This window comes from Capricornis sumatraensis, chromosome X (genome assembly GCF_032405125.1).
Source record: "Capricornis sumatraensis isolate serow.1 chromosome X, serow.2, whole genome shotgun sequence".
NCBI lineage: Eukaryota > Metazoa > Chordata > Mammalia > Artiodactyla > Bovidae > Capricornis > Capricornis sumatraensis.
Window position 1 is genome coordinate 132,953,344 of NC_091092.1, and position 20,061 is coordinate 132,973,404.

At 37.0% G+C, this 20,061-nt stretch overlaps 1 protein-coding gene across 2 annotated transcripts in view; it reads right to left on the reverse strand.

Annotated features, from left to right (window-relative positions):
• Positions 1-20,061, reverse strand: part of GLRA2 (glycine receptor alpha 2) — a 206,737-nt gene that overhangs the window by 156,454 nt on the left and 30,222 nt on the right. Inside the window, exon 3 of one of the 2 annotated variants that reach the window (XM_068962485.1) lies at positions 8,305-8,372. In XM_068962485.1, the coding sequence (XP_068818586.1) occupies positions 8,305-8,372 (68 nt within the window). Of the gene's footprint in view, positions 1-8,304; positions 8,373-8,467; positions 8,536-20,061 lie in introns of both variants that reach the window. The other variant, XM_068962484.1, reaches the window with a different exon arrangement.

Below are 20,061 nucleotides of genomic sequence, written 5' to 3' on the forward strand. Positions count from 1 at the left end.
AGAAAAAAAGAAGACTCAACCAAACCAGAACACTCATGGAAAAAGTTGAGTTGGTTGAATTTTTATTTAATTTAATCATTCTGGGTGAAAACAATTTGTGTGCAATGCAGGAGATGTGAGTTTGATCCCTGGGTCAGGAAGATCCCCTGGAGAAGGAAATGACAAACCACTCCAGTATTCTTGCTTGGGAAATCCCACAGACAGAGGAACCTGGTGGGCTACAGTCCATGGGGTTGCAAAGTCAGACACGACTTAGCGACTAAACAACAAATAACAACTATCCGATTTTGCTGTAGAAAGAGATAATGGTAAGTGCAGCAGTCAGTCTGTGATGGCAGATTGTCAAATAAAACTGATATATTTTCCAAATCAGAAATGACATGATCTCTGTTTTCAATCTTCTCAGATGCTTTAGGCAGAAGAAAAGCCACTCTGTAATTTTGTAGTGGAAATCTTATTATAAAACTCTGATATGATGGGGCAGTATTTTTTAAATTCATCAACATAAATATTAAGATGTTTCATGTTGACAAGATAATTCCCTTACAGCTACTTACTTTTGAAACTCTTAAATATTTTATCATTTCTCTGAATGGCTTGTATATATGGTGGTCGACCTGATGCTTCATCAAAACAGAAATCTCTTTCATGTTTTCCTAATCTGACATCTTTTGATAAAGGTGTTCCTCCCCGTGGAAACTCAGGTACACCCTGTCATTCCCACTTGGCCTGGAAATTTTCTTCTGTACTAATGAATCAGCGTGAGGCAGTAACTTCTCTTCAGAGGATTTTTCCTCAACGTTCTTTAGGTTCATGGAAATTGTTGCTTTGCTTGACAGAGCAGACCCAATAGAGGCTTTAACAGTATTCCCTAGTTAAGCGGGACTATGGTTCAGAGCTAACAGCTGCCCACACCTGCCACCTGTGGGCTTTGAGGGTGGTACGTACTCATCTCATCTTACTCTCTTTACCTTTTCCACCTTCATTTGCTTTGTCGCCCCATCTTTGTTTTGGCATCAGGATTTTGGATCATTGCTTACTTTTCTGTAACAGTGACCAACATGTCCTAGTTTGCCTAAGAACTTTTCCAATTTAGCCTCAGAAGTCCCACGTTCAGGGAACCCACTCAGTCATAAGCAAAACTTGGATGGTTGGTTTTTCTATCAGGTACAATGGAGACCACCTCAGGATGGTCTGTTTTGGTTAATCCCTTTAGAGCCAAAAGAAAAATTGTAACTAGGTTGTAAAGATCAGGGTGGATGAAAAAGCACCAATCCAGTTCCTTCTCCTGAATCACTAAACTCTCCAAATTCTCATGACTTTCCCCCCGTAATGCAGCCATTTGACAATCAGGCTGGTAGAGTATTTTGGAAATGGCAGTTCTTAGAAAGAGTGCCCCATGTGGGTTTAAAGAATGCTAATAATCAAATAGTTACTAACTTCTGGAAATCAGTCATCAAAGCCTAGCTTCTTAGGAAAAGCTGAAATATATTTTTAATAATGACTGTGTTTCTCTATTGTACAACATAAGGACTTTTTGACTTGGAAAATTTTATCAGCTGACTTTTATTTGGGATTATTGGACAGAGGAACCTGGCAGGCTACAGTCCATGGGGTCGCAAAGAGTCAGACACAACTGAACAACTTCATTTTACTTTATACCAGGCCTGCGAAGCAAATTCCCAGACCTAAGGGGGTGCTGTTGTGGGCCCAGGGAAGCTTCCATTCCATTCTATTTGCTCATTGGCTGTCCCCTCCCTTCAAGAGTGAACCAAGAGAATGGCAAAATCTTAAAAGTTCTCCTCATCACATATTTTGCACTTTTGGAATTATCCAAACCGGCGTGATGTGATTCATGGGGTCGCAAAGAGTCGGACACGACTGAGTGACTGAACTGAACTGAAAGGAATCAGAGACTAGTAACTGGAAATAGATGACCACTTTAGTGTTTCATTGGCAACAGGAGTTACTGGAAGCTTTGGAGTTTTGTGTGAGTAAAGAATGGAGAAGGCAATGGCACCCCACTCCAGTACTTATGCCTGGAAAATCCCATGGCTGGAGGAGTCTGGTAAGCTGCAGTCCATGGGGTCGCTAAGAGTCAGACACGACTGAGCGACTTCACTTTCACTTTTCACTTTCATGCATTGGAGAAGGAAATGGCAACCCACTCCAGTGTTTTTGCCTGGAGAATCCCAGGGACGAGGGAGCCTGGTGGGCTGCCGTCTATGGGGTCGCACAGAGTCGGACACGACTGAAGTGACTTAGCAGTAGCAGAAAGAATGGAAATGTGTGATTTGTGGAAAACCAAAACAGGGGCTGTTGAAAATAAACTAATCCAATTTGCATATAAATAGGTACTAGATAGACCAACTGTGATATTTTCTGAAGATTTCCTGAAGGAAAAAATGCAGTGTTCCCACTATGTGATAACTACCCCTTTTATTTTCCTTAGGGTGGGAACAAATTATCCTTAATGAAATTTTTTGTGTGAGGGTTTATGAGATTGTTTCAGTAGGAGGTAGGAGAGAAGAGGATGTCATCTCTTAGTCAATTCTGGAGGTAGAAAAATTCCAAGTATAGGAAGTAATGACAGCTGGAAATAACAGAGATGAATGGGTTAAATTTCTTAGGCCATAGGGAGACCCCCTACTCCGGAAGGAAACAGAATGAGAGAGGCCATGAAAAGTCAGAGAGTGAGTCTTCAGCAACAAAATCACCAGGAGAACATCATTGTAGTCCTCCTTTGAACCTGAGAATGATTCAAATATGCATGTTGAGAGATTTCAGAGAATATTACATTAGTGACATAAAATATGAAACATTGACCTTTTAAAAAAAAAATCTCAATTTTCACAGCTAATGTACATCTTTTTAAAAAGTCTTTCCCACAAGTTTTCTTCTCCAGTGTTTCCTACTTTTCTATTTTGAATTTTCTTCCAATATCAGAACTTTAAAAAAGAGCACTGAATCTATCTTATCACAATAGAACCACTTAATGTCTAAGAGTTAATTTAAAATAAATTAATTAGCCTGTTCATAAGCAAGGATAAGTGGAAAAGTTAGAGGAGGAAATATATTTTATGCCATAGTGACAGGAATTATATGAAATAAGACTTTTATTAGATCTTTTGGAAGTATTTTTTCTTTATAATGTATAGGAATTAAAATTTTCCTTAATTTTGTTCATGATGATGATACATTATTCCAGAATAAATGGCAACCCTTAAAACTTAAAAAATAGAAAAGAACACCCAAGGATATAGAGAAGTAGATAGCCAAAGAAAAGATCTTCCAGGGCTATGCCTATATAATTCTTTCAGTTGACTATCATTTTCAATATAGGGTACAAATTTGACACATGATTTATCCATGCACTGCCTCTGTTTATTTACAGATAGGTTTATTCTCTCAAGATATTCCAAACCACCAAAGATAGTTATATTGCTCTGTAGCCTTTCTTTGTCTTTATTTTTGCTTCTAGGTTTAATGAAATATTAAAGGAGAAGTAAACATTGAGAGACATGCTTAAGTGCAGACTGAACTTTCTTTTATACTACCTTGTCTCTCCAGAGACAGATTCTACTTCAAATAAATGATGTATCTCCTTGTGTTAAAATTTGATTTCCTCTGATTGACTCCCTGGGTACTAGATTAGATAATGGAAACATTTAAATTAAAAATGTATGTGTATGTGTATATATATATTTGTGTGTGTCCATGTCTGTATGTGTGTAAATGCATACATATATCTTTTATTTTTCAAAAGCTATGTGTAAGTCATAGCATCTTTATATATTCTTAACACAGGTAACACAGGTACCTATATTCCATACTATTACTTCACATCAAATTTAGAATTTCTAAAGTTTTACTATTTTGGTACCTTCTAGTTCCTTGCCCGTGCCACAAAGATTGTTTCCTTAAATTGAATTATTTTGTTATATTTAGTCTAGCGTTTGTACTTGGGGATTGCCACTCTATCTCATCCGCATTCATACTGAACTTTACTACTTCTCTCTTTTTATTTTATATGTATATATTTTTCAGTCCAATTATGTCATTAAGTTTTCAAAGATATGCTTTGTGGATTTTTTCACAGACCTATATGGCATTTTGGTTTTAACTTGCAGCTACCCTGCAGTAAGGTTTTCATCATCTTGAGTATGGGCTAGCTTTGAATATGGAAAGTTAGCTTTGAATTTGAAATTATGGGAGGAGCAGTTGCTTTATGATGAACTCAGGTTTTAACATTGCATTTTAAATTTAGAGACCAGGTCACCTTGTATTAGATTAATAAAATGTTAGGTTGATTCTTGGTTCTCCCTTAAGTTAGAAATAAAGAATGTAGGTACCTGCTATTCCTGGTAAGTTAGCATCTCTTTATGAGTTGCTTATGCAGCTGTAGAATGAAAAGGAGCCTGTAACATCATTCCAGCAGTTACAGCAACCGTACATTCTCCTAAGAGGCTATCTACATACATCTTATCCAGTTCTTTGGGAACATGATTTCAGGTTGCAGATAAAACAACTCTTCACCCTGCAGCAGTAACCAGCAGAAGATGTGGAATTTGGGGAAGATTCTGGGGAGCTGGAATCATATTCGAGAGATACTCTCTGAGTAGACACCTTTTGTACACTTTCAGCTCTTTCTACCCACTCCCTGCTGTTGCAGTCTATTTCCTGCTGCTTTGGCATGGGGAGTGCTCCAGCACTCACAGGTTCAAGCCACATTCTGTTCACCCACATCCTTCCAAGCAGTTATTTATTTGGAAGGTTTGAGGAGACTGTCTCTTCTCCATTTTCTAATGGCCCAACCTTGGGGACAGCTGCATGCAGATGGCATGCAAATATTCTTGACCATTACTGACACTATCAGTATTCCCGAACTATGCCTTTGTGTTAGGATGGAGGGGCTTGCAAATATACCCCTCATCCTGTAAATTAACTTGCCATCACTAGCTAAAGAAAAAGAGGAAAGAAAGAAAAGGAAATGGTAAACTTACATTCCAAAACTAAATTATAACCTGTCTCATCATCCACCCCTTTCTGGTCTAATGAGTCTTTTGGAATCATAAACAACAACAAAAAAAATTGTCCCACTGAATACTCTTAACACAGGGTCAGCTAGTAATGACCGTCAACAGAGCCCTGTGACTTTTAATGAACAGAAATATATATTTTGAAATAATGTGTATGACCATAATGGTCCATAAAAATATTCTTTAGAATAACACAAATATATTGTCCTGTGGGTGCACATCTTCAACACTAATATACCAAAGGAGTAAGAGGCAATATGAGTCCCTGTGTGAGCCTGTTCTTTGCAGGGAGTAAGTAACAACAATAATTTAGTGGGATTTCATGAAGCATAATAGGGCACACTGGACAGCACCAAAAGAAAGTCATACTGAGTTCTTCAAACAGGTACTTATTGCCTCTTATTTAGAAACAAACGTCCAAACTAAATTCTTCAATAATGCTGCCAAGGGTTGTGGGATAAGAGTGGGATATGAGAGAAATCAACATGTTTAGAAACTCAAAATTCTGATACATTCTTGGGGAAAAAAAATCATTCCAGAAAACATAGGGAAAGCAAAACTATTATTCTTCCCCCATTCATAGCACTAATCAACATCCTCAATAACTACATATATTACTGTGCAGAAAAGCTAAGAGTCTGATATCTTGTCAACTAAAGAGTTCAAGGAAGAATTTGTTTCTGTTTAATTTTTTGGACCATCTTTTGAGCCATATTTTATGAGTATATTCATGAGCAGTAGAGTCTCAGGGTTTTGGTAAGGGAAACTTGGGCTCTGATGACACTCTCTGGGTGCATCAGGTAGATGCCTAAGCAGAGCCTAAAAGATATGGAAAGGTAAGATCTTCTCAAAGTGAAGCAATTCTCATGTTCTTATGATCACCTGCATAATGTCTATTTAAATAATGATGCCTTACATCCCAGAATTGACAATCTATGGCCTGTGGGCCAAATTTGGCCATAATCTGTGTTTATAAGTAAAGTTTATTTTTTTTGGAAAACAGCCACAGCCATTTCCTTACTGTTGTTTATGGCTGCTTTTATGCTGAAAGGGTGGGATTAAGTAGTTGTGACAGAAATTGTCTGGTCCTCAAAATCTTAAGTATTTACTGTCTGGCACTTTAGAGAATGGTTGCTAGTTCCTACCCTACATGACATGAGAATTTATTCTTTGATTTAAGCTTGGTAGAGTTTCAAAAACATTTCTTTAGTTTCACACAAGAGCCATGATTGAAGAAAATACAGATACTTTTTAAGAGCCAAATTCAGTTTGTTATTATATCAGAAGCTAAGAAATAAAAGAAGCATATAGGCATCATTCTTCTGATCATGCGATTCAATACATCTCATACAGCAGAATAGACAGGCCATTGATATTACGCTGGGGCAACGATTTCCAAGTTTTCTTATAGGAAACATGACAAAGGACACTTTAGTAAGTGACCAGGAAGCACCTAGGCAGCCCATTTATTAAACACCTTCAGTAGCTCTTAAAGACACAGGAAAACAAGGATATCCATAGTTTTCATTTTCATCTCCTTGAATGTTTAGCTTTATCTTGCATTAATGAACATTGAAAAGGTTTATATTTACATTTTTGATTGAGGGTAAGATGCAATGAGGAAATTTAATCAAAGCAACTTAAGGGTCTAATTAATGCAATCAGCATTAGGTCGTGCAAGTATTGTCATTGAATGCCATCGTGTAAAGCTGGTGATAGTGATTTGGGCGGTTGGAATATCTGCCCCTCTGTTATCAAGATAAAACCAAGAGGGGAGAGACAGACACTGAATGCCAAGTCCAAAGTTGGAGTCTTCTTTCTGTGTTGAGCTTTTCTTATGAGTTAATTAATAATCCTATCAAAACTATCTTAGTTGAGTAAAATTCTTAATGCACTACATATGGTCAAAGTCCCAAAAGTTTCATTTCTGGACAATGCTGTGTCAGAATAATATTAAAATGGATGGTGGAGTTGTATTATGTCTGACTTGCCAGTGGAAATGAATGTTGAGGTAAATTATTATTTTCTAACATCAAGGACATCAAGAAGTACAGTAATTTGTTGAACACAATCCTAATAGTCTGAAAGAGAATTCATAAACACAGTGGAACACTGGTTTTTTCTTCTCAATGGCACTGTGCTTATTATTTCTTGAGTGTTTCTAGGACATCAGCCACCATAGTACTTAGTCAAACTCAACTGTATTTTATTTTGATCTCATCCAGTAATACAGCTGTGTACTTTACATATACAGGTGGCGCTATTGGTAAAGAACCCACCTGCCAATGCAGGAGAACTAAGAGATGCTGGTTTAGTTCCTGGGTTGGGAAGATCCCCTGGAGGAGGAAACGGCAACCCACTCTGATATTTTTGCCTGGAAAATCCCATGGACAGAAAAGCCTGGCAGGCTATAGTCCATGGGGTCACAAAGAGGCAGACATGACTAAAGGGACTTAATACAACAACATACTTTTACATAGTCATGAAAATTAGAACCAGTCAGTGGACTTAAATTATATGGAGGCCAAGAAAATATTTCACTCAAAATGTAATCTCCACACTATACTCTAGCACTATAGGGTTACTGACCTAATAGGCTCTGTCACAGGCAACAATACCACTTTGACACCGATAAAGAGTCTTGGTGAATTTTAAAGTATCTGAAATCTTTTTCATATATGTGAAACATGTCTGTGCTTAGAATATGATGGGGTTTTATTAGTTTTATGTTTATTTTGGGGGAAGGGAGCCATGCATGTTATGTAATTCCTGTGGATTTGGAACAACTTTCTACTGCCATCAAATTGGTGTGTGTGTGTGTGTGTGTGTGTGTTCATTTTAAGGTCAGCCTCTTGGCATATATCTTAAATGTAGCATGTCTGAAGCTCGATTATGTTAAAGTGTCCCATTATATGAAAATATCTCCTAAACTTTGAAATTTGTATTTCTGAAACATTGGAGATGCAAATATTTAAATATCCTTAATTATGCACCAGCTCATTACTGATAATTCTACCTAAATATAACCAAACATCAAGTGTTTCCAGAATTTCTCTGGCATGATAGATGAAAGATTATTGAATTTTAAGCAAATGAATATTTGACTAATGAATTCCTAAGGTGAAAGAGTAGAACTAATTGCTTTCTAGAGGTGAATAAACTTGGAAATTAGCACTCAGTAAATGTCCCACAAATGTACAACAGTGCCCTTTGATCACACATCCCATTCCTTCACACGATGGCTTCAATGCTCAGTCCCACTCACCATTGTAGTTTCTGCTATTGACCCAAAGCTGTTGATAAATATGTTGCAGGTAACATTTACAGGAGGTCCTGCAAGTTGAACAATAAATAGAAAATTTGACAGGTTGTGTTCATGGCATAATCAATTCATGTTTTTCTCTTGCCAGTGGCATTGTAGCACTTACCATGGTGGTTTCTGTGACTGATCCAAAACTGTTGATAAAAATATTGCAAGTAACGTTTACTGGAGGACCTGCAGAATGCAATAAAAATGTTGCAATAGACATTGAAGCAAAAATACAGCTCCATCAACATCTGTGCAAATGACTAGAGATGTAAACAAAATTAAAATGATGGTGAGATTGCAAAAAAAAAAAAAAAGAGAGAGAGAGAGAAAGTTTTACCCAGAGAGGTTCACAGTAATAACATTCCCACTAGCGTTTCAAATAATGACAGTTAAGCAATGATAACTTACCCTGAAGAGGTTTGGACTTGGAAAATATAAGCTGAAGACTGTTAAATGGAATTCATTGTCAATAGTTGTGATCAAAATTGCCTTTTGGATGAGTGGCTTTCTTTGACCTTAGGCTCATCAACCTTGTAGATGTCAACAGCGGGTACACATGATGATGGAATAGCCTGGCACATGAGTTCAAATGGAGCTACATTTTGAATGGTGGATGGGTCAGGAATACCCACCTCCTTTTGTGGAATACCCTTTAAATCAATGGGTCTAGTTTGATTCTCATGATACCTCTGAATTTACCCCATTCCTTCTTTATACCCTGTGACTGCCTAATGGGAAATGATGTACAGAAATACAAAACCAGAGAAAATTAGCTCACCATATGCAAGACAGCAAAAGAGACACAGATGTATAGAACAGTCTTTTGGACTCTGGGAGAGGGCGAGGGCAGGATGATATGGGAGAATGGCATTGAAACATGTAAATTATCACATGTGAAGCGAATCGCCAGTCCAGGTTTGATGCATGAGACAGGGTGCTCGGGGCTGGTGCACTGGGATGACCCAGAGGGATGGGATGGGGAGGGAGGTGGGAGTGGGGTTCAGGATGTGGAACACCCATAGCTGATTCATGTCAATGTATGGCAAAACCAATACAATATTGTAAAATTAAAAAATAAACAAATTTAAAAAAAAGAAAGAAACCCAGCAGTGTCAGTTAATGTCCAGATTGTTACATCAATAAATATAGTATAAAGCAAGGTTTAGTTTCCCTGGTGACTCAGACAGTAAAGAATCTGCCTGCAATGCAGGAGACACAGGAGACATGGGTTTGATCCCTGGGTTGCGAAGATCCCTGGAGAAGGGAATGACTACCCACTCCAGTATTCTTGCCTGGAAAACTCCATGGAGGTTTATTCATCCTAGATGTGCTTTGAACAAAGAGCATGCTTTTTCCTCCAGAGACACAGGGGACAACTCTCTTTTCCTCTTGCCCTTTGTTTCTCCTCCAAGCAAGCACTGACCAGCCTGACCCTGTTTGGCTTCAGAGATCGGGTAAAATCAGGCATGTCCAAAGGGTACAGTGACAAACTCTTTGCCTCTGACAGTAGATGAACCACTTCCCACTGACTTCCAGTTTCATGTTATGCTGCAGTGTACTTATTGCCCTCCTGTGGTTCCCACATAATACTTTCTAAGATACGAAACAGTTCATGTTGCCATGAACCATCTATTCACTCATTGCTTTCTCCTGTGGAAATTTGTTTCCACTTAACAAAGGCTCAGTATCCTGGTTCAAGCGACACCCCAGTTGACTCTGTTCACAACAAGCAGGTAGGATCTGAATGAGGAGGAGTTTGGCTTGGCACCTCCTTCAAAGGCTGGTAGTAAAACACAGCTGCAGCAACGTTTGAGTGCCATGTTTTGACTTCTCAAGTCCATGTTGAGTTCTCAAAATGAAAAAAAGAAAAGGTCTCAACAGCTAATGTAAATTTCCAGGCAAGGAAACTTTTGGTAAAAGAAGAAACAAGGAATTTGGATAAAAGAGATGTAGTAAGCTGTTTTTCTTTTTAATATAACTAACTTCTCTGCTTTTAATGAAAAAGTGTTTTTTTAAAAGTGTTTTTGGGCATCAGATCATAAACATCACCACATTACCAAAACATTTCTCAGCCTACATCTTTGAAATATTCCACGTCTTTTTAGTTTATCCCCTTGTTATTCATTATCTGCCAAGATGACTTATTTTCCATGGGCACTTCCTACTCTGCTTTATTTTGTTTTTCTATTTAGGTTACTCAAAAAAAAAAAAAACAGAAAAAAAGAGTCTCTTTCTTGTCCATAGAACTTTATTCTATAACAAATATATTTTTAGGCTAGTAAGAGATCAAGTAGACAAGGTAGAGTCAAGTCATGAGAAATTGTGTGTCTTTACTTTCTTTCCTCTCTTCACAACAAGATATTTCCTTTTAGATGGTCCAATTCAGGGTGGAAAACGTTCATGAATTTTTATATATGAGATAGAAAATGAATAATGTGGGAAAAGAAACAGGAAAGAGAGAAACAGCATCTTAACAGGAGGAATTTGAAAATCCAAATGTAGGTTTTCTTGTACTGTAGATTATCTGATTGTCTGGCCTCCCCAACTGGCTTGGAACCAATTAGAAGGCTGGGCCATACCATCATACATCTGTTTTTATCCTTCCCGGTACATGGTAGTGTGAGTATACTGCTAGAATTCAAAATATTTTTTAAGTTACCACATATTGATACACTGTACTGAGCACATTTTAAAAATTGTCTGTTTTAATCCTCAGAAAAGAGGAATTGTTTTAGTGCTCCAATAAATATTTTCAGATGAGGAAACTGGGGGTTAGAAAAATTAAGTAACTTGATTAAAGTCATACCACAGTAATTAAAGAAGCTGAGACTCAAGGTCTCATTATTCTGATTCCAAAATCCTAAATTTTCAACCACTTTGCTGCACTAGATTCATTGCATAATATCCTCTGACCTGCAAACCATGTTATTTTTCATTGATTTGTACACTTCTGGGATAATTTGATCCTTTACATCTGATCATTTCAGTCTTGGACACTGCCTTAAGAATCATTTGCATTTCGATATAAAACCTTGGAAATGAAAAAAGAAGTAACTTTCACATGCATGTATTAATAAGGAGCTCACATCTTACTGTGTGCCAATAAGTGCCTTATTTCATTCTTCAATAATTACATGCTACCATGTCTCCCATTCCCATTCCCAGTGAAATGCCCATTCCCATTCCCAGCAAAATGCTGGACTGGATGAAGCACAAGCTAGAATCAAGATTGCAGGGAGAAATATCAATAACCTCAGATACACAGATGACACCACCCTGATGGCAGAAAGTGAAGAGGAACTAAAGAGCCTCTTGATGAAAGTGAAAGGGAAGATTGAAAAAGCTGGCTTAAAACTCAACATTCAAAAAACTAAGATCATGGCATCCAGTCCCATCACTCCATTGCAAATAGATGGAAAAACAATGGAAACAGTGAGAGAGTTTATTTTCTTGGGCTCCAAAATCATTGCAGATGGTGATTGCAGCCATGAAATTAAAAGACGCTTGCTCCTTGGAAGAAAAGTTATGACCAACCTAGGCATCATGTTAAAAAGCAGAGACATTACTCTGCGTGGACATTACTAGCGTCCATCTAGTCAAAGCTATGGATTTTCCAGTAGTCATATATGGATGTGAGAGTTGGACTCTAAAGAAAGCTAGCACTGAAGAATTGATGCTTTTGAACTGTGGTGTTGGAGAAGACTCTTGAGAGTCCCCTGGACTGCAAGGAGATCAAACCAGTCAGTCCTAAAGGAAATCTGTCCTGAATATTCATTGGAAGTACTGGTGCTGAAGCTGAAACTCCAATCCTTTGGCCACCTGATGCAAAGAACTGACTCATTAGAAAAGACCCTGATGCTGGGAAAGACTGAAGGCAAGAGGAGAAGGGGACGACAGAGGATGAGATGGTTGGATGGCATCACCAACTCAATGGACATGAGTTTGAGCAAGCTCTGAGAGTCGGTGATGCACAGGGAAGCCTGGCATGCTGCAGTCAACGGGGTTGCAAAGAGTCAGACACGACTGAGCGACTGAACTGAACTGAATGTCTCCCATTTTATAGATGAGGAAACTGAGGCACAAAAGAAATTCATTAATTTTCCCAAGGTCACAGAGTTTGTAAGAGGCAGAAACTGCCTAACTTTAGGGACACCTTTTTTAACTAGAGGGATAAAATGCCTGAGGCCAATAAAATCACCCTGAGGATAGAAGTTACCTGAATATGGGACAATGTCTGCAAGTTCTTTGGGTTGAATAATAGAATTGTTTTTCACTGTTAAGAGTTATCCTGACATGTGCCAACACAACCTCCCATCTGTGTTTTAGCCCAATAATTTACTAAGGTGTTCTAATTAACAGTAACACATTCTTCGATGTGATCACCAGCAAATGAATGTGTTCTATAAACTGCAGAAAGAGTTGACACTAGTTAAACTCATCTAATTGGTTTATCAGCAAAGATACTCCAATGAGAATTTGATGAGAATTTGACTGGGAAGAAGAATTATATAGACATCTAATCACTCATATCACTATTCTGTCCTTCCTTCCTCCCTGCTGCCCTCAACAGAACCAAAAGTTGGCTATCTTAAAAGATCAACAAAGTTTACAAACTTCCTCTAATGGGATAAATCTCAGTTGCCCGTGATGTATAATCCTTTTACTATGTGGTTGAATTTGTTTTGATACTATTTTGTTGTAGATTTTTGCATCTATAGCCACAAAGGTTATTTGTCCTTAATTTTATTTTCCTGTGATGTATTTATCTGTCTTTGATGTCAAACTAATTTTGGCCTCATAGAATGAGTTAGGAAGTATTCTTTTCTCTCTTATTTCTTGGAAGAGTTTGAGAAGGATTGGTGTTATTTCTTCCTTATGTGTTGTAAGAATTCACCAGTGAAGCCATCTGGTCCTAAACTTTGTTGGAAGGTTTTTGATTTTTCATTAGATTTATTTACTTGTTATAGGTCCAAGATTTTTCTATTTCATCTTGAGTCAGTTTAGGTAAATTATGTATTTCTAGGTATTTGTCCATTTTATCTCAGTCAGTTCAGTTCAGTTGCTCAGTTGTGTCCAACACATTGCGACCCCATGGACTACAGCATGCCAGGCGTCCCTGTCCATCACCAACTCCCGGAGCTTACTCAAACTCATGTCCATTGAGTCGGTGATGCCATCCAACCATCTCATCCTCTGTTGTCCCCTTCTCCTCCCGCCTTCAATCTTTCCCAGCATCAGGGTCTTTTCCAGTGAGTCAGTTCTTCTCATCAGGTGGCTAAAGTATTGGAGTTGCAGCTTCAGCATTAGTCCTTCCAATGAATATTCAGGACGGATTTCCTTTAGGATAGACTGGTTTGATCTCCTTGTGGTCCAAGTGATTCTCAAAAAGAGTCTTCTCCAACACCACAGTTCAAAAGCATCAATTCTTTGGTGCTCAGCTTTCTTTATAGTCCAACTCTCACATCCATACATGACCACTGGGAAAACCATAGCTTTGACTAGACGAACCTTTGTTGGCAAAGTAATGTCTGTGCTTTAATATGCTGTCTATGTTGATCATAGCTTTTCTTCCAAGGACCAAACATCTTTTAATTTCATGGCTGCAGTCACAGTCTGCAGTGATTTTGGAGCCTAAAAATATAAAGTCTCTCACAGTTTCCATTGTTTTCACGTCTGTTTGCCATGAATTGATGGGACCAGAAGCCGTGATTTTAATTTTCAGAATGTTGAGTTTTATTTAGGTTATCTAATTTGTTTACAATCTTCTTTTATAATTCTTTTTACTTCTGCGAGATCAGTAGTAATTGCATTTCTGATTGTTTGCATTTCTGATTTTAGTTATTTGAGTCTTCTTTTTATCTTTGTCAGTCTAGGTAAAGGTTTGTAATTTTTGTTGATCTTTTAAAAGAGCCAGATTTTGGTTGTATTGCTTCTCTAATTGCTTTTCTATTTTTTTCTCTACTTTGATCTTTATTATTTATTTCCTCTGCTAGCTTTGGGTTTAGTTTGCTCTTCTTTCTCTAGTTCCTCAAGATGTAATATTACGTTATTGATTTGGGGCCTTTCTTCTTTTTAACTGTAGGCATTTACCTTTAAAATTTCCCTCTGAACACTATCAGTGCATTCCATAAGTTTTGGTATGTTGCAGTTTTGTTTTCATTCTTTAATTTCCCTTGTGATTTTTTCTATAACCTATTAGTTGTATAAGAGTGTGTTATTTTCCAAATATTTGTGAATTTTCTGAGTTTCCTGTTCTTAAAATTTTTTAAAAATTCTTGTGGCTGTGCCATGCAGCATGCAGGATCTGAGGTCCCTGACCATTATTGAACCCATACCCCCTACAGTGAAAGTATGGAATCTTAGCCACTGGACCACCAGGGAAGTCCCTGGTTTTCCTTTTATTATTGATTTTTAGCTTCATTTGACTATATTTGGAAAAGATATTTTTATAATTTTAATCTTTTAAATTTTATTAATATTTATTTTGTAACCCGATATGTGGTCTATCCTAGAGAATGTTGCATGTACACTTGAGAAGACTGTGTATTCTGTTGTTGGATGGTGTATTCTTTATATGTTTGTTAGGTCTGGTTTGTTTATAGTGTTGCTCATATCCTATATATCGATACTGATCTCTGCATTGATGTTCTATCTATTACTGAAATGGTATATTAAAGTTTCCAACTATTACTATAAAAGTATTATTTTTTCTATCAATTTTATCAAGGTTTACTTCATTATTTTGGGATTCTGTTGTTTGGTGCATGTGTTTCTAGGATTGTAATATCATCTTGATGATTTGAATCTTTTATCAATGTATATTGTCATTCTTTGTCTCTTTTAAGAGATTTTGACTTATGTTAGCATAAGTCCTCCACTCTCTTTTGGTTACTATTTGCATCGAATATGTTTTTCCATCCTCTCACAGTCTACTCATGTCTTTGGATCTAAAGTGAGTCTCTTATAGACAGCATATAATTGGATCATAGTTTGTTTTATACGGTCTTCCTATCTCTATCCTTTGTGTGAAAGAGTTTAGTGCATTTACATGTAATTACTTATATAAGGAATGATTTCTGCCATTTGATATTTGATCTCTATATTTTACAGCATTTTTGTTTTTCCCTTTGTCTATTGCCATCCTCTTTTGTATTTAGTTGATTTTTTCTTTCAGTAAACCATTTTGATTCTCTTTTATTTCAAAGAGATATGCTTTTTAGATAGTTTCTTTGTGGTTACTGTGGGGATTACCTTTAACATCCTAAATTTATAACAATCTAGTTTGAATTGATACCAATTTAACTTCTATAACATACAAAACTCTACTTTTATACAGTTACATCCTCCTCCTTTTAGGTTTTTCTTGTCACAAATAGTATCTTTATTTATTATACATCCAATAACATAGAACTTTCTTTGTTAGGCTTCAAGTTACTGTCCAGCATCCTTGCATTTCAACCTGAAAGACTCCCTTTATCATTTCCTGTAGGGTAAGTCTGGTTCTAATGAACTCTCTCAGCCTTTGTTTATCTCTGAATGTCTTAATTTATCTTTCATTGGTGAAAGATAGTTTTCCTGGATATAAATTTTTAGCTACAATTTTTTTTTTAATTTCAGCATTTTAAATATATCATCCCTTGCAGTCTGGCTTCCCAGGCTTCTTCTGAGGGATTGGTAATGATTTTATTGTACATCCCATGTGAGTAATGATTTGGTTTTTTTCTTGCTGTTTTAAAAATTCTCTCATTGTCTTTGGCTTTCAGTAGTTTGATTGTAATGTTTCTCAGTGTGAATCTCTTTGGGTTTTCCTACTTGATGTTCATTGAAGATTGTGGATTTGTAGATTTCTATCTTTCATCAAATTTGAGAAGCCATTATTTCTTCAAATATTCTATTCAGATATTCAAAGATTCTTCCTACCCCTCTCTCACTCTCAGAATGCGTATGTTGGTCTGTTGGTGTTCCATTGGTCCTTTAGATTCTGTTTGGTTTTCTTTATTCTTTTTCTTTTACGTTCCTCAAACTCAATAACTCACTTACCCCATCGTCACATTCACAGATTCTTTCTTCTGCCTGTTCAAATATACTGTTAAATTCCTTTGGTCAATTTTCCATTTCTCTTTTTTCACATTTCAGCTACATAACTTCTTTTTGGTTCCTTCTTATAATTTGTAGCTCTTTATTGATATTTTCCTTTATTCATATACCAATCTCCTGATTTCCTTTTATTATTTGTCCTTGTTTTCCTTTAGATCTTTAAGCATATTTAAGACAGTTGCTTTACAGAATTTATCTAGTAAGTCCAGTGTCTGAACTTCCTCAGGGATGTTTATTGTCCATTTGTTTTTTTCCTTCAAATGGGACATATTTTCCTGTTTTTTTTTTGTATGCTTTGTGATTTTTGTTGATAACTAGACATTTGACTTTTATAACTGATAACTCAAGGGGAGAAGGGGAAAGTAGATTCTCCCACTTTGCCAGAGGTTTCTGGATGCTTTAGATGTTGTTGTTCAAAGCTATTGTAAACCATCCATTTGGTGACTTTCTAACACTATTTTTGCAAAGACTATGTTTCTTAACTTTTGTGTGGCCATTATAGTCTGTTTCTCAGCTTGTACTCTACTAGGGTTTTCATGGAAATTTTCTTAATCACTGAGGGCTAAAAAAAATCAAACAAATAATCAAACAAAAAATACCTCTCCCAGTTTTTATTTATTGTCTCTATTCTGGGGGCACTCCTTTGATACTTAGACAGTCTTGAACTGAATCTAGTGATCAGCCCAAGGTGAACTCTTAGGATCTGCTCAGATCCTTTCTGAGTATTCATCTTGCCCTGAGAATGCCTGTGGCTTTTTAAATTCTCCTGCATGCATGGCTGATTTTGAATTTCCTGATTTCCCTAAGAAACTTCTCAGCTTTTGCTCTCAGGCCTTTAAATGGTCTATTGTATATTTCAACTATAATCTTTTACTCCAGGCATATGAATGTTTTTAGTATTTCTTGCAGTGTGTTTGATCAATATCTACTGCTTTTCTATCCCAAATTATACTGGATTAGGTGGAACAAAAATGAGCACTGTTATAGGCTGAGTTGTGTTCCTTCAAAATTTATATGTTGAAGTGCTAACCACCAGTACCTCAGAATGTATGTGTATTTGGAGTGAAGGTCTTTAAAGAGGTAATTAAGGGTAAATGAGGTCATGAAGGTAGTTCCTAATCTGACATGAATGAGGTCCTTAAAAGAAGAGGAGAAAAGAGATATCAGAGATGTGTGCATAGAGGAAAAGCCATACAAGGATACAGTGAGGATGTAGCAATCTGCAAGCCAGGGAGAGAGTCCTTGGGAGAAACCAGTACTGCTATCACATAGATCTTGGATTTCTAGCCTAAAAAATTGTGAGAAAGTCATTCTATTGTTTAGGTTACCTAGCCTGTGTTATTTTGTTATGAAAGTCCTAGCAAACTAATACAAGCTCTTTGCATATGTCCTTCTGGTAGCACACAGACAGAATGAGGGACCAGGGTTCCACACTGGAAATGTAGGTGGCCATTGATTCAAAAACAAAATCACTGCTGGGGAAGGAATGGGACAAAGACAAATAAAGACACCACAAAACTTTCCTGCCATTTTCAAGTGAGCTTTTCCTTGATTCAGTAGTTTCTTGCTTGCTATATACTTATGACTATTTTCCAGAATTCTAACAAAATTAGTTCTGGCAGTTTTTACTTACTTTTTGACACTTCTGTGGGAGAACAAGAGCTTGGAGCTACCTGCTCTGCTGTTCTGTTGATGTCAACTTTTTCCTCCCCAAAACTTTAATGCATTCGTGTGAATCATGGTGCTTCTAAAGGAGAACAAAGTATGTGTTGTTGTTTCCCAACTTTATTTGAACATAGGAGACTTTATGTTTTTTGTGAAATAGATCATCCTTTAAAAAAAATTGAAGTATGGTTGATTTACAATGTTGTGTCAGTTTCTGGTGTACAGCAAAGTGATTCAGTTATATATATATATACTGTTTTTCATGTTCTTTTCCATTATGACTTGTCACAGGATATTTAATGTAGTTCCCTGTGCTATATATAGTCGCATCTTGTTGTTTATCCATTCTCTATATGATGGTTTGCATCTGCTTGTCCCAAACTTCTAATCCAACCCTCCTCCACCCTTATTCCTCTGGTAAGCACAAGTCTGTTCTCCATGTAGATAAGCCATCCCATTCATGGAGCACTTTTCGAAGATGACACGTATTCTTCAAAACATCTTTCAAAAATGTTGACCTACAGTAATTTATTTATTAATTCAATTAACAGATTCTTATTGAACAATAAATACATTAGATAATAATAATAAGACTAAAGACAATTGTAGAGATTTTATCAAACCCTGTGATCCTACAAGAAGAGAATGTTGTACTGGGGGCTGCAGATTCAGTGCCTAGGATGAGGAAGTAATGGAAGAGGAACAAAGAATCAATAAAGATCAGCTTAATCTTTTCCAGGTATTTGCCTAATACTCTCAATTTATGTAATGGTCCTGTAGTCTAGGAGTGTGATTCAGGGATGCAAGTCACAAACTCTGCTTGTAATCAGATTTTATAAATGTATTAATTTCTAGATGAGTTCTCTTAAAAACTCAGTGAGCTAAATGACAGGTCAGCAGCGTTTTTGTGTGTGTGTGAAGGGCCAGATGGTAAATATTTTAGGCTTTGTGGGCCACAAGGTCTCTGTTGCAATTACTCAGTTCTGTCTTTGTAGTGAAAGTAGCCACAAAGAGTATGTAAACAAATGAATGTGGCTGTGTTACTGTAAAACTCTATTCATAAAACAGGTGGTGGACTAGATTTGGCTGAGTTTGCTCCAGTACTTGGGTCACCTCACATGAAGAGCCAGCTCATTGGAAAAGACCCTGATACTGACAAAGATTGAGGGTAAGAGGAGATGGAGGTGGGAGAACATGAAATGGTTGGATGGCATCACTGAGTCAACGGACATGAGTCTGAGCAAACTCTGGGAGAGAGTGGAGGACAGGAAAGCCTGGTGTGCTTCAGTCCATGGGGTCACAAAGAATCGGACACGACTTAGCAACTGAACAACAACAAGTTTGCTGGGCCTTCCTCTGAACTTTTAGAGTCGGAGATTAGGAGCAACAGAAATTGTCCCGGAATTCCATAATCTTTCCAGACCTGTAAGTGAGGACTGGCCATGGACATCGAGCATCATAGGGACTGTCTGTAGAACTATTTATGTGAGTAAATAGTTTTATATCATGCTTTGTGGCATGAATGAATAAAACCACTTTAGCAGAAAGGATGTATGGGAAATGGTATTCTTTGGGTCAGCTGCACTCTAGCGGTCCCAGATGAAAACCATCAATTTCCAGTCAGACCACTGCATTGTCACAAGAGCTAGGAGGCAGTATGGAAGAAAAGTGAGGCCAGGACAGATCACGTGGATAACAAATATTTAACTCAGCAATTATATTTAATATGACTCAGACTTGCTCATAAAAATGAATCAATGAAAAGAGCACTCTGTATCCTGCATATTTAAAACCTGGAACTGATTTTTATAACTTCTACCATGGTAATGAAAGGTTTATCTATTATTCATAGTGACTATATTAAAATAAGATTATATATATTCATATTGAACAAAGCTTTCTAAATTAACAATAAAAACTGTTTTTAAAGCTTTGTGATGGATTCCATTT